The sequence below is a fragment of the Crinia signifera genome, chromosome 12 (genome assembly GCF_055691185.1).
Source record: "Crinia signifera chromosome 12, ASM5569118v1, whole genome shotgun sequence".
NCBI classification, from domain to species: Eukaryota; Metazoa; Chordata; class Amphibia; order Anura; family Myobatrachidae; genus Crinia; species Crinia signifera.
Window position 1 is genome coordinate 51,062,953 of NC_139228.1, and position 14,473 is coordinate 51,077,425.

Genomic DNA, 14,473 nt, shown 5'->3' on the forward strand with positions numbered 1-14,473 from the left:
CAGGATGAGGTGAGCGGCAGGGTCCAGGATGGAAGAGTCCATCCGGTAATCCCAACTGGGGCAGCCGTAGGAAGTGACTGCAGGTAAGTGAGGATTGTCCTTGGCATATGAACACCACAATCACTGAGAAATAACACAAACTGCAATCATCTGAATGTAACTGATTTTATTAGCACAACCTCCAGCAGCCATGACAGGCCAACTGACCATCACCCTGGGGACAGACCTCATGCTAGCTCATGGCGGAGGGACAGAATGCTCCAGCGCTGAACGTCTTACCACAGTGCTAACGCTGATTCTGTTATCTTAATTCACAGATCAGCATTCGTAGAAAGAAACTCCATCGTGTATGGGGACGATGAGAGTAGCAGTCCAACAATTGGAGCAGCCAAGCTAAAGGGGACTTCTCCCGGCTACAGACACAATTCTCCCTCATCCAGTGACATAACACAAGAAAGAAGATTACAGGTAGAGTCCCTCCGGGGTTCCCTCCTGCTTCTTGTACAGGACATTCTCTTTTGATTTCTTAAAATCTTCATTGGTAACTTTCATCCTACGCTCCCGGAGAGCCATCAGCCCGGCCTCAGTGCATATGGCCTGTGGGGGAAAGGAGAGACGTAACTTTGAGCAACGGCCCATTACTACTGGAAACAGATTACCGCCACATTAACTAGGGGAACCGCAATCTATTGCTACATTTACTACATGGAGAATCCGTCTACCGCCACATTTACTACGACAAACAGCGCTTACCGCCACATTTACTACGACAAACAGCGCTTACCGACACATTTACTACGACAAACAGCGCTTACCGACACATTTACTACGACAAACAGCGCTTACCGTCACATTTACTACGACAAACAGCGCTTACCGTCACATTTACTACGACAAACAGCGCTTACCGTCACATTTACTACGACAAACCGCGATTACCGCCCCATTTACTACGACAAACCGCGATCACCGCCACATTTACTACGACAAACAGCGCTTACCGACACATTTACTACGACAAACAGCGCTTACCGACACATTTACTACGACAAACAGCGCCTACAGTCACATTTACTATGACAAACCGCGATTACCGCCCCATTTACTACGACAAACCGCGATTACCGCCCCATTTACTACAACAAACCGTGATCACCGCCACATTTACTACGGCAAACAGTGCTTACCGCCACATTTACTACAGCAAACATTGATTACCGCCACATTTACTATGGCAATCAGCGATTACCGCCACATTTACTATGGCAAACAGCGATTACCACCACATTTACTACAGCAAACAGCGATTACCACCACATTTACTACAGCAAACAGCGATTACCGCCACATTTACTATGGCAAACAGCGATTACCGCCACATTTACTATGGCGAACAGCAATTACCAACACATTAACTAAGGCAAAAGGCGATTACCACCACATTTATTACGGGAGCCGCCGTCCACCCCCTCATTTTCTACAGGAAACACAGATTACCACCACATTTACTACAGGGACAGCCCACGACCAGCACATTTACTACACGAACAGCCCACGACCGGCACATTTACTACACGAACAGCCCACGACCGGCACATTTACTACACATACAGCAACAACCGCCATGTGAGTAATTTCACAAAGAAGCGTCTTACTTTAATATCTGCTCCGGACAGGTCATCTTTGGCCATGATCAAATCATCTAGGGTGACATCTGTGGCCAGCGTCATGCGGCTCGTGTGGATTTGGAAAATCCTTTTCTTGGTCTTCTCATCCGGCAGAGGAAATTCAATTTTTCTGTCAATACGGCCTAGTTCAAAAAAAAGTCAGTGAGCATCACAAATATCAAGTGTTCCCACAGGCAGTGGATGTAATACAACATATAACAGTCGTCTCATTACGCTCCACCTGCCTTGGTTTGTCTGCAAGTAACAGGTACTGAATAGCCTTTATAGTGGGAGTATTAGTGGTACCCGATAGGGACAGGTCTGACGACCCTGCTCTACATGAGTCCTGGGAGTCTCCCACTAGTGATTAATTACCAGAAGTGGTCTACCTGACGACAGTGATGTGCAGGGGATTTAATTTAACCTGCTGCACAGCTTCTTGGTGGTTCCACCATCCTGGATCCCAGCGGTTACCTGTGACTCAACTACTTGGGGACAAGGTGCTAGATGTAAGTGAAGAGATCCTCATTGCTATGAAAAGCCTACAAGTATAAAATGTGGGCAAAAATGGAGATGGAACTGTACCAGTTATGGATACAGTATGGTGGAATGGGCTAATTTATACCTGGTCTGATTAATGCTGGGTCCAAGGTTTCAATCCTGTTTGTTGCCATAATGACTTTAACATCACCCCGGGAATCAAACCCATCCAGTTGGTTGAGAAGCTCTAACATTGTTCTCTGAATCTCCCTCTCCCCACCAGAGTTGGAGTCATATCTGTGGAATATACAGAACACACCTGGATAAGGCTGATAACACAAAGCAGGACAGGAACAGAACACACCTGGAATATGCCAGTAACACAACGGGGGACAGGAACAGATAACAATTGTTAAAGAACTTTGCACATACACACCCACATATCTATAGCGCTCAAATAGTGATTATCGTTTCAAATTATAAAAAGTATAAAAGTTATAAAACGGAAAGGTTAAGCGCTATTCGAGACTCCGCCTCCTAAACATCGCCGCTAGAAAAGTCCTGTGAGTGCCGCCCATTCTGGTGGTTTATAATTTATATACTATAATTTTTTTTTTTTAAACCTGACAAGAATAGAAATGGTTGCAGATATACAGATGGAGCGCCTCTCCTTCAATGCTGGGCTCGCCAGAATGCCCCCGCTCCATCGGACTGGGACACGTGAGCGTCCCAGTTACTGTGCGGGCTGGGATGCGAACCCTACCCGTCTCCGCTTCAGGAAGACAGACAGGGTTAGGGGAGGGAGCGGGGTGGTGGTGGACGCCGTTGGGTACCAGCGATGAGGGGGTGGGGACCCGGGGGGGCGGGGAGCGCCTCCGGTTGAAGGGGATGCGCGTGCATCCCCTTCCAGCGGCTGGCGTTCCGACAGCCAGCCCCTACAAAGATTAGAAGCACTCCATCTGTACAAATAGAAAGTCAGTCAAACTATAGTCCACATATACTTTAAGCATAATATGTGGTGAGACCCAGAAACAGTGGAGTAGGACCCCACTGGGACAGCACATTTTTGCGCTGAGTGCAATCACTGTATTACCGATGTGTTATGTTACCCCAGAAAGTGACTACCGGTAGCACTGGGAGAGGAACGTGTAGAGCCAAGTTCTTACCTCTTAGTACCTATGGCATCAATCTCATCAATAAATACTATAGAGGGCGCGTGCTCCTCTGCGACTCTAAACAGCTCGCGTACCAGTTTGGGCCCATCGCCCAGGTACTTCTGGATCAGCTCTGAGCCCACCACCCTCAGGAAGGTGGCAGAAGTCTGGTTCGCCACAGCCTTGGCCAGGAGAGTCTTTCCTGGGAAGAGAAATCAGACATTCCGCAAATGGACAGACAGAACAGTAAACAAACAAACAAACAAACAGGGAAGTTGGGGGTGGGGGGGAGAGACTGTACCTGTGCCAGGTTGGCCATAAAGAATGACTCCTTTGGGTGGTTTAATGCCCATCTCCTCATAGTATTCAGGATGGGTGAGAGGAAGCTCCACAGACTCCTGCAGGTCAGAGGTTAAACTCAGCGTCTCTATACACAATGCTCTGCTCTATGATCCTCTGCACTTATACTCATAATGTATAACTACTGTAGGTCAGAGGTTACATTCAGCATCCCTCTATAAACAATGCTCTGCTCTATGATCCTCTGCACTTATGCCCACTACTGTTCCCCCACTCCAACTACTCATGACACAAGCCCTCAAATCATATATTAAAGACATTATCTCTGGTCTTCCACCAGGAGACCTCCACAATGAACTTTGGTCTACCCCTGAGACTCACTGACAAAAGGCAGACATCGATGCATGATACACTAGATGCATTCTAATGAGGGACACGGGGAACATATTTACTGAGCTGTGCAGCACCCAGGCAGCCATTCAGCCGCGCCACATAGTGATTGCACCAGCAAGATAGGTAGCCAGTAACAGTACAGATATAGGACACATACAGATATTTACTAGATGTACTCTATTGAGCGACATGGACATGCGGAACATATATTCACTAAGCTGTACAGCCCCTAAGCAGCCATTCAGTGGCGCCACTTGGTGATTGCACCAGCCAGATCAGTAGCAAGTAAAAATGGTACAGGTATAGGACACTACAGGGGTGACACGGAGTAAGACTCCAGAAGGATGCAGGTGCACACTATAAGCATGCACCTGCATTGCTGGAGGGGACAGGGGCTGGATTACTGCTGTGAACTCAAGTGTGGCCTCTGTGCTTTAAACTAAAAAGAATGATCTCTAAGGACACTGTACTGGCACCTCCTACTAGCACTGCGCCAAATGCTTATACGTTCTTTGTGCTACCAAGGATGGCTCTGGGGCATAGTAAGCTGCCAGTGGAGAATTAGCTGGCATTAATCAAGCACCACACATCCCCAAACGCCCATTCTAGGTGCCGGTGTAGGAGTCTGGGTGGAACAAGTGGTTGGTAGTGGCACAATACACTGGGGAAGTCACCAGCAGCCAGTAACGGTGAGAAGAAATCATATGTAGAACAATGGATACACACCGGAAGCGTACGGACACCTGGCCACAAGGAGTTAGTAAGCTAGACGGTTCAGAGTTCCAGAGATTTGTATATACAGAAATGCTATGATCCTACTCATTAGTCACATGGTCTGGCCACTATGAACCCATATCTGCTGATCCACTACAAACCCATATCTGCTGATCCCCCTATGAACCCAGATCTGCTGATCCCCTAGGATGAATGGTGCTCACAATGAACCCACATTTACTCAGGTCATGTTCTGAGGATGTGTGGAAGCTAGAGGAAAATACCTTGATTTCCTGAATCTGATTATCAAGCCCCCCGATATCAGCATAGGTTTCCTGGGGGGCTTTCTCCACCTTCATCACAGTCACCAAGGGATCCGTGTCATCCATGAGGACTCCGATCACAGCATGAACCTGCACACAGAACATGCATAGCGATATGTGAAAAGATCACAGCTCTAATGATCTCACCACACTTAGATATATGACAAGTGACAAGTCTCCATAAAATAGAACGGTCAGAACCCAAAAAACAAAAGGTGTAGAAAAGTCCCAAGGCGCTATCTGTCCTTGCAGCCACCGACCCAAATGGAGGAACACTCGGAACTCCTCACTAGCAAGTACTGTGGAACGAAGAAGGGTCTCGACGGCGCTGAACAAGTATGTCTCTCGGAATGTATGTTGCTCGTGATGTAGGGCAAAGAATATATGAAAAAAACGTGTTAGATTTTTCAAAAAACGGGGTGTTTAAATAAACCACTTAGCAGGGGAATTCGTACCCAGACTCACAGGGTAGGGGTGTGGTAAAATTGTATAAAGGTATACCGGTATAAAGGTATACCGGTCTCAATAAAAGATTTATTGTAGGTACACCTGATATGTGGCCAATTGGCCAATAGCCACACACAGAAAGTCCAATGCAATAAAAACAAAGATAAAAGATAAAAACTCACTTCTCACTGTCACAGCCGAAACATGTTGGCAGAGAAGTGAGTTTTTATCTTTTATCTTTGTTTTTATTGCATTGGACTTTCTGTGTGTGGCTATTGGCCAATTGGCCACATATCAGGTGTACCTACAATAAATCTTTTATTGAGACCGGTCCTCCTTTCTTTTATACACCATATACCCCTGGGATGGGGCTGATAAAGATCTGAGAGATCCGGCTACATCCAAAAGAAACCTTTATATGTGTATCCCACCTACCCACCTAGTGAGTACGGTAGGCATCTGCAATCTCTGGATATATTTTTGTATTGTGTGTGTGACCAAAGATACCTTTATACACGTCAAGCTCCTGTATATACAGTGAGTACGGTACGCCATCTTGGACACTGTTCCATTATCTTGGTACTCCAGCTATTTTCTATCTGCACGGGTGGACCCCTTTAAAGATACCTTTATACAATTTTACCACACCCCTACCCTGTGAGTCTGGGTACGAATTCCCCTGCTAAGTGGTTTATTTAAACACCCCGTTTTTTGAAAAATCTAACACGTTTTTTTCATATATTCTTTGCCCTACATCACGAGCAACATACATTCCGAGAGACATACTTGTTCAGCGCCGTCGAGACCCTTCTTCGTTCCACAGAACGGTCAGAACCCCTTCGGGCACAATTCAGACCTGATCACACAAGTGCGGATAAGAAGGTAACACAAGACTGCACACACCAGCAAAGCATACAATGGTGAATGGTGTGCTAAGCAAGTTGCAGGCTTGCACAGGGCATCTTATATCTGATCGCAAAGACTCCATTCAATGAGGTGTGAATTAGCCCCTTAGTCACCTGCTACAATGCCCAGCATGTCAGGTCTCCCTGCTCACTTGTGGTTGCTGTATAGCATTCAATAGTATCTAGAACAGAGTCAAGAGCGGCAATCTAAAGAGCAGACAAACCATCTTCTGCCTAATAAAAGGGATTCCCATGTTTAATGCTGTAGTATTTATGATTTGATGAAGTGCAATAATATTTCTACTTGACGTCAGTGTATAAACAGGGACAGCAAAAATTATATTTTAGTTTGTTTTCACAAAATGTCAATAAACGTTATATTTTGACGTTTAAGTTGAAGCAAAGAGACTAATCGTACTTTGTCAAAGTATAAAATCTTCAGATACAGTTATAATATAATATGTGTGGGTGCTACATAACAGATTCTGTGATACTGATGTTAGAACGTGACAAACAAGACCCGGTAGTGAAGGGGTTAAAAGATGATGTGACATTCTATGAGCACAAGCTCACTGACCCGTGCTAACTCACTTTGTGGTTCAATAAGACGGAGCACCCTGGTTCCAGCAAGTCCTTGTCCACAAAGGACAGGATACTGACGTAGTGCTCAGATCCCACCGATGTGGACACAATGGCATGGTTGTCATCAATTATCTCCTCTAAGGTACCAACAGACATCGGGGTTCCCCGCAGGTCATCCACCTTAGACCTCTCCTCCTGTAAAGAGCATGTAGAGGAAACATGTCCATTAGAGGTCTCATATTGTATATTGTCTTCTAACACCCGCCATCTTTGAAAACCCATGCAGTTACTGTTCCCTGCCTGGGATGTCGCTGTCTGCTGTGGTGTTTCTAGCACAGGTCTGGTTTGCATATCAGTGCTGATATACAGACCACACTGTGCTAGAAGCACTACAGCAGACAGCGACCCCCCAGGCAGGGAAGAGGAACTGCATGGGTTTTCAAAGATGGCGGGGGCTAGAATGAACACTAAGGCGCATGACAACTCATTACCTCCTGCTTCTCCTCCAGAGGCTTCATCTGTTCCTGGTTCCTGATAAACTCTTCCTCCATAAGGAGATAGTCCTTGATTCGCTCCAGTTTCAGCAGCTTAAGCCTGCACTGGGTATGTGGGGTCACTGCAAGAGGAATGAGGATATGACATTAGCAAATGATGGACCCCCAAACTACCCATGTCCAATGACAGCATAGTTTCTAAATATTCTATCCGGTACTACAGGTCAGGAAACAGTACTCAGCATTGGCAGTAACTAGAAGTGAGGCCGGCACCACAGGTCAGGAAACATTACTACTCAGCATTGGCAGTAACTAGAAGCGAGGCCGGCACCACAGGTCAGGAAACATTACTACTCAGCATTGGCAGTAACTAGAAGTGAGGCCGGCACCACAGGGCAGGAAACATTACTCAGCATCTCGGTAGTAACTACAAGCGAGGCCGGCACCACAGGGCAGGAATCATTACTCAGCATCGGCAGTAACTAGAAGTGAGGCCGGCACCACAGGTCAGGAAACAGTACTCAGCATTGGCAGTAACTAGAAGTGAGGCCGGCACCACAGGGCAGGAAACATTACTCAGCATCGGCAGTAACTAGAAGTGAGGCCGGCACCACAGGTCAGGAAACATTACTCAGCATCTCGGTAGTAACTACAAGCGAGGCCGGCACCCCAGGTCAGGAAACATTACTCAGCATCTCGGTAGTAACTACAAGCGAGGCCGGCACCACAGGGCAGGAATCATTACTCAGCATCGGCAGTAACTAGAAGTGAGGCCGGCACCACAGGTCAGGAAACATTACTCAGCATCTCGGTAGTAACTACAAGCGAGGCCGGCACCCCAGGTCAGGAAACATTACTCAGCATCGACAGTAACTAAGGTTGTTATTCACAGCCGATCGCTGTTGTGCAAATCCAGTCAAATGATTGCCCAAGCATCTGGATCGCAACAAGCGTGACGCCAAACAGCAATTCCTCTATTTGCAATCATTTTGCAGTTTTATTGACAGTTGTGGATGGGTCAGAGTTTTGCACACTTGCACAGACTGGATAAATCATTCGATGGCGAGCATATTGAGAATGGATTTGCCTAGCATTCACAGACTTGAATGGCTCTGGCTGGACGCTGACTATCTGATCGCAGACCTCTGAATATTAGCCCAGCAGCAATCAGGCCCTAGAAGCAGGGCCATTACTACAATTGGGGAACAGCTGACCCAGGAGGAGAAATGCTGCTGGTCTGATTGCTGATATTTATTTATTAACATTTTCTTATATAGCGCATACATACTGTATTACACAGCACTTTACAGAGAATATTTTGAACATTCACATCAGTCCCTGCCCCAGTGGAGCTTACAATCTATATTCCCTACCACATGTACACTCACACAAAGACATTCTAGGGTTAATTTGTTGGGAGCCAATTAACCTACCAGTATATTTTTGGATTGTGGGAGGAAACCGGAGTACCCGGAGGAAACCGACGCAAGTACGGGGAGAATATACAAACTCCACACAGTTGCCATGGTGGGAATCAAACCCATGACCTCAGTGCTGTGAGGCAGTAATGCTAACCATTACACCATCCGTACTGCCCTGATATGTGCGAACGCCTCTCTGTACGGTGACTTGGTTGGGACTCTCCAGTCTCTGCAGTAGGACAGAAATTGTGATGTTGGACAGATACAAGTTACATCTTTGCTCACCAAGGGGAAGTTTACTGGCAGCATCCGGTCCCTTTGTCTTCTTCTTCTTCTTCCCAACTCTGGTGGGCACTGGAGGCTCGTACTTCTTCTTCTTATCCTTACATTTAAACATGGAAAGAAGGGTTATTTCTGACACCCTATACAGACGAGAGCAGTATTATTGTGAAACGCCTTTACATGAGTCTGCATGAAGGCATTACTGTGTCTCCATCCTGGTCGGCAGACATTGGTGGCAATATGACTGATTCAATGAAGATGGTCTTCACATCTCACAACTGACAGAATCTTCAGAGAGGTCTATTCAGCTTTCTGCAACATTGTGGCTGGAGGACATAACAAAAAAAAGCCTACGAAACCCCAAAAACACCAGGGACTCCCCCCTACATCGACCCTGCACCAGGCATTGCCTACGTTTCTACATAACCATTGTATAGACTACATTCTATCACCTGATGCACACATGATTTGCATATTATTGATAATTCAACAATAATAAATTGGTTGTAACTTGCAGACGAATATTCTCATTTCATGACCAGGATATTACACCATACAGTGCAAACACATCCACTTACTGGCAACACCCATGCCCACTAGAACCTTTCAGTAAGGACAGTTTAGACTAGACAGGAGAACATAAATCCACAACATTCCAACATCTAGATAAGACTAGGGCCCTTATTCTGGTTGGTGCGGATATGTCCGCGTGCGTTCGCTCCGCCGATGTTTTGTGTCTGCGCATGTGCAGAGGCATATCTGCGCATGTGCGAAAGGGACATACGTCCAAATTCCGCATGAATTGTTTACACTACGAACAGGGGGAGGAGAGGGGTGTGAAGGGCTGTTTGGCCTAATTAACATATGCATACGCCCCGCGTTTCATGGGCGTTCCCGTGAAAACGCTGGGCGTACGTATGGTAATGCGGCCGTGACGCACGTGTAGGGGGCGGACATATGACATTGCAGGATGTCAGCTGCCTGCCCAGATCCCTGCTTTTGCACGGAGAAATTCCCAAGTGGTCTGAGCTCGCGGGAGCTGCCTGACCGCTCGGTCCTGCATTCAATGGTATGCGACCATCGAATGATGGGGGAGGTTCCCAGAAATGGAGGAGGTGTATACATGAGAAATCCACTCGTGCTCCGTGCGGTCAGCGGCTGACCGCATTCGGACGGAGTGAGCGATCCGTATGGAAGGCGGGGTTTAGGACGCACGGTCCTGGCCGCATATTCGGCTCCGGCCGCACAGACCAGAATAAGGCCCTAGATGAGCAGCGCTGGAACTGTGAGACTACTTTTGGAAAGTCCAAACAAGTTCAGTGGCTCAAACATTTCTGATTTGAGAAAGGTTAAAACCAAGGACAAGTCCCAAGGCTCCATAGGAGACAAAAATTGTGGTTGAATGCGCAGAACACCATTGAGCAATGTCTGAAACTCTGGTATCAGAGCAAGTCTGCGGTGAAAAAAGATGGAAAAAGTCGAAACCTGGACCTTTAACGACCCCAAGCAAAGTCCCGTTGATAGAAACTATATATACACATATATAGAGAGGCAAGAGGCAAACCCTGAATTTTCAACCCAAAATATTGATAATCCCAGCACAATGCAAATAACTCACTGTCCCTTATGTGAAATCTGGTGTGGATCAGATTCCCTCTTTTTCGAAGTCTGAGATCTGAAGGGAGGAGCCTGCCACATGTCAATATTTTTAAAGTGCTGACTCCTATCACTGCTCTATCCCCATTGTAAGATGACTGCAGTGTCCCCTGGTGGATGAAGGAGAAACAATCCTGTGCTGGTCTTTACACCAAATGGTGCAGAAAGGTGATTAGCATTGGGATACACTGCTAATGGGTTCCCGCTCTGTGGTGATGTGTGTACAACTCCTGTATGTAATAGAGACATTATTCTGCACTCACCTTGTCGTCCTTCTTCCCGCCTCCTGGTCCATGGCTGCCACTTTGGCTTTGACCCTAAATAACACACAATTACATGACCGGTCAAAGAAGTGCACATGGGTAAGTACATTTGTGCTTATGCGTATTCAACATAATGGAGTGTCGAATGTACTATGTATGCTATGGAACTGATAGGGTGAACATGGAAACACCAATATAAAGTTATGTCAGACAATGCTGGGACAAGCTAGTGCAGCCTATATACAAAAAAATTGTCAGCTCACATTTATACATATATATAGTGCCTTGAACAAGTATTCACCCCTCTAAAGGAGTCACATTTGTCAGTATTAGAAATGATACACAGTCCCAGACAGCATTTTATTGTTAACCATAACTCATTATAGAAACTAAAAAAAAAAAAACATAGTCTCCCTTGTATATACATAGTGCCCCCTATATACCAAAAGTGCCAAAAAGTTCCAGTCCGCCAGATTTGAATAACCATCACCCTGTGTCACTAACACCGATTATCATGAAATGCTTTGAATGACTGGTATTGGTACATCTAAAGGCCAGTCTTTCACCGACATATTGCAGCAATAGAATACTGATGATGCATTCTGTACTGGCACATTTGGATAAGAACAATACGTACGTCCAACTGTTTGTTGGCTTCAGTTCGGAGTTTAAGGTTATACCAGCTAACCTTAAACTTTTGGATCTAGGGATTGATAGTTCCATGTGTAATTGGATTGAAGACTTTTTAATCAATATGCCGCAGGAAGTTAGATCATGATCTATCAGTTCTGCACCAGTTACATTGAATACAGGGGTACCACAGGGATGTGTACTGAGCTCACTTCTTTATTCTATTTTTACTTCTGACTGCAAACCAGTTCTTAATTCATGAATTAAAGTATTGCGACAAGTTGTATTACAGTTTGGTATGGAAACTGTACGGTTATAGACCCTTATTCAGATCTCATCACAGTACAAATTTGTTCACTGGTTTTGAGAACAAATTTGTACTGTGATGAGATCTGAATAAGGGTCTATAACTGCAGGTGGGGCAGATGTAACATGTATAGAGAGTTAGATTTGTGTGAGTTATTTTATTTCTGTGCAGGGTTGCACTGGCTGCATTATTTTTACACTGTAATTTAGATTTCAGTTTCAACACACCCCACCCAAATTTAACTCTCTCTGCACATGCCCCACCTGCAGTGCATATAGTTTTGCCCATATTGAGAACAAATTTGTACTGCGATCAGATCTGAATAAGGAACATAGAGCATTTTAGCAGGTGTCAAAGTGGGATGCAGTGTAAATCCCGGCGGTCGGGATCCCGGCGTTCAGAATCCCGACGCCGGAATCCCGACCGCCGAAATGCCGACACATTCTCCCTCCGTGGGTGTCCACGACACCCCTGGAGGGAAAATAAATTAGTGTGCCGAGCATAGCGAGGCACCGGGCCCGCTGCGTGGCGAGCCCGCAAGGGGGGGGCGATCCACGTCCCCCCCTTGTCGGCATTTCGGCTGTCGGGATTCCGGCGTCGGGATTCTGAACGCCGGGATTCAATACTGAATCCGTCAAAGTCAATTTAGCCTGGATAATAGGAACTCCAATTCCAGCAGTAGAGGATATACAGAGGAAGCACTGTTTGCATCAGGTGCATAATATATTAAAGGATAGTACTCATCCAGCTAGTGACTGTTTGTATTACTTCAGTTTTATTAGGAGTAGGACGAATAGGATGAGGAATAGTTTTTGCCATAGGACTATTAAAGAATTTAATTCTACTCTGTGTTGATGGAGGGTTGGATATTGTAATTTAGGTATTATTGTTGTATACTGCGATTCGGATGGATTAAAAACTCAATTTTGTTGTCCTGATGTATTGGGGTTATGACAATAAAGTTGAATCATCTCATATACAATCCTCCTCTGTGTGTGTGTGTATATATATATATATATATATATATATATATATATATATATATATAGTCCTCCCCTGTACATACAGAGAACCCTATACACATTCCTCCACTGTATATAGTGCTCCCCTGCACAGTCCTCCCCTGTATATAGTGCCCGCCTATACAGTCCTCCCCTGTATATAGTGCTCCCCCATACACAGTCCTCCCCTGTATATACATAGTGTCGTAGTCGTCCCACCCCGTTATACAGAGAGGTGTTGGGTGTGACGTGGGCCCGGTAGTCGGTGTTTCCGTGTCCCGGAGGAAAGATGCTCACTCACCATGTCTGCCGCTCTGTGACTCTGTCCTCTGCCCGGAAATACGTCACCCGACGGCGCCTCGGCCGGGCCAAACCTTGCAGCAGCACGGACTGGGAAGCGGAAACTGTCATCACCATAGCAACCAGCAGGTGCCCGACCCAGCCAATAAGGCAGCTGCTACATTGCGTCAATTTGCCACCTACCCCCGTGTCTCAGTGTGAGTGCCATCTACCCCAGTACCCTGAGTCACCTACCCCGGTGCCTAAGTGTGACTGCCATCTACCCTGCTGCCTCCGTGTGACAGCCACCTGCACCGGTGCCTCAGTGTGACTGCCAGGTACCCCAGTGCCTCAGTGTGATTGCTACCTACCTCTGTGCCTCAATGTGTCTGCTGCCCCGGTAGTGTAGCACATTACATCCACATTAAGTGGAAAGATCGAGGCGTTTCAGTGTTTATGATGCAGAATATCTTGCGATACAATGCACTGGTCATAAAAAAGGGCATCATGTAAGAACATATGACTCACATATAATACAGATTAGGGCACATTCCTATTTTCACTTCTTCACAAAACTGTGAAAAAAAAAACAAAAAACATTTGTCTATAGGTGGCATAGGTCGACAGGTAGAGTTGCCACCTCACTCTTTATTGATTCCTGGAGATTTGGGTCACTGCAGCAGCCAGGTAGGTGACAATATAAGCAGGGACAGTATAGTTATCACACAGGGAACACATACACGCTAAGATGCACAGCGCCTAGGCAGCCATCAGCGGCACCACTGGTTGTTGCCGCAGCCAGGTAGGTAACAGTATGGGCAAGAACAGCACAGTTACAGCAGAGACAGTACAGTTATGATACAGGAGACACGGGGTTACATATAGCTGAGTGCACAGATCCTAGGCAGCCATTTGCGGCGCTAACTTCCTGTAGGAGAACCCGCATGGGGGGGGGGGGGGGTGTTGGTGGAATGGTGGAATAGAGAGTCTCTGAGGCCTGGGGAGGGTCAATTAGGCCTGGGGCTGGAGTTGGACCCTCCCTGGGCTGTGTTCCATGCCACTGTCTCCTATAGTCTAATCATACCTCCTACCTTGGGGGTGGGGGGGGTGGGGCACCGCCACAGCATAGAGGGTCCCTCGTCTGCTGATGCTGGGGGGACAACGGCTGGGTCCTG

At 46.4% G+C, this 14,473-nt stretch overlaps 1 protein-coding gene across 1 annotated transcript; it reads right to left on the bottom strand.

Annotated features, from left to right (window-relative positions):
- Positions 1-151: 151 nt before the first annotated feature.
- PSMC1 (proteasome 26S subunit, ATPase 1) lies at positions 152-13,423 on the bottom strand. Its single transcript, XM_083166596.1, has 11 exons — positions 13,321-13,423; positions 11,082-11,135; positions 9,166-9,262; positions 7,457-7,581; positions 6,975-7,160; positions 4,993-5,121; positions 3,603-3,699; positions 3,314-3,503; positions 2,293-2,444; positions 1,656-1,810; positions 152-597 (listed from the first exon to the last, which is right to left on the bottom strand). Exons 1-11 carry the CDS (start codon positions 13,321-13,323, stop codon positions 463-465), a joined length of 1,323 nt encoding a protein of 440 aa, XP_083022722.1. The 5' UTR covers positions 13,324-13,423; the 3' UTR covers positions 152-462.
- Between the last annotated feature and the right edge of the window lie 1,050 nt (positions 13,424-14,473).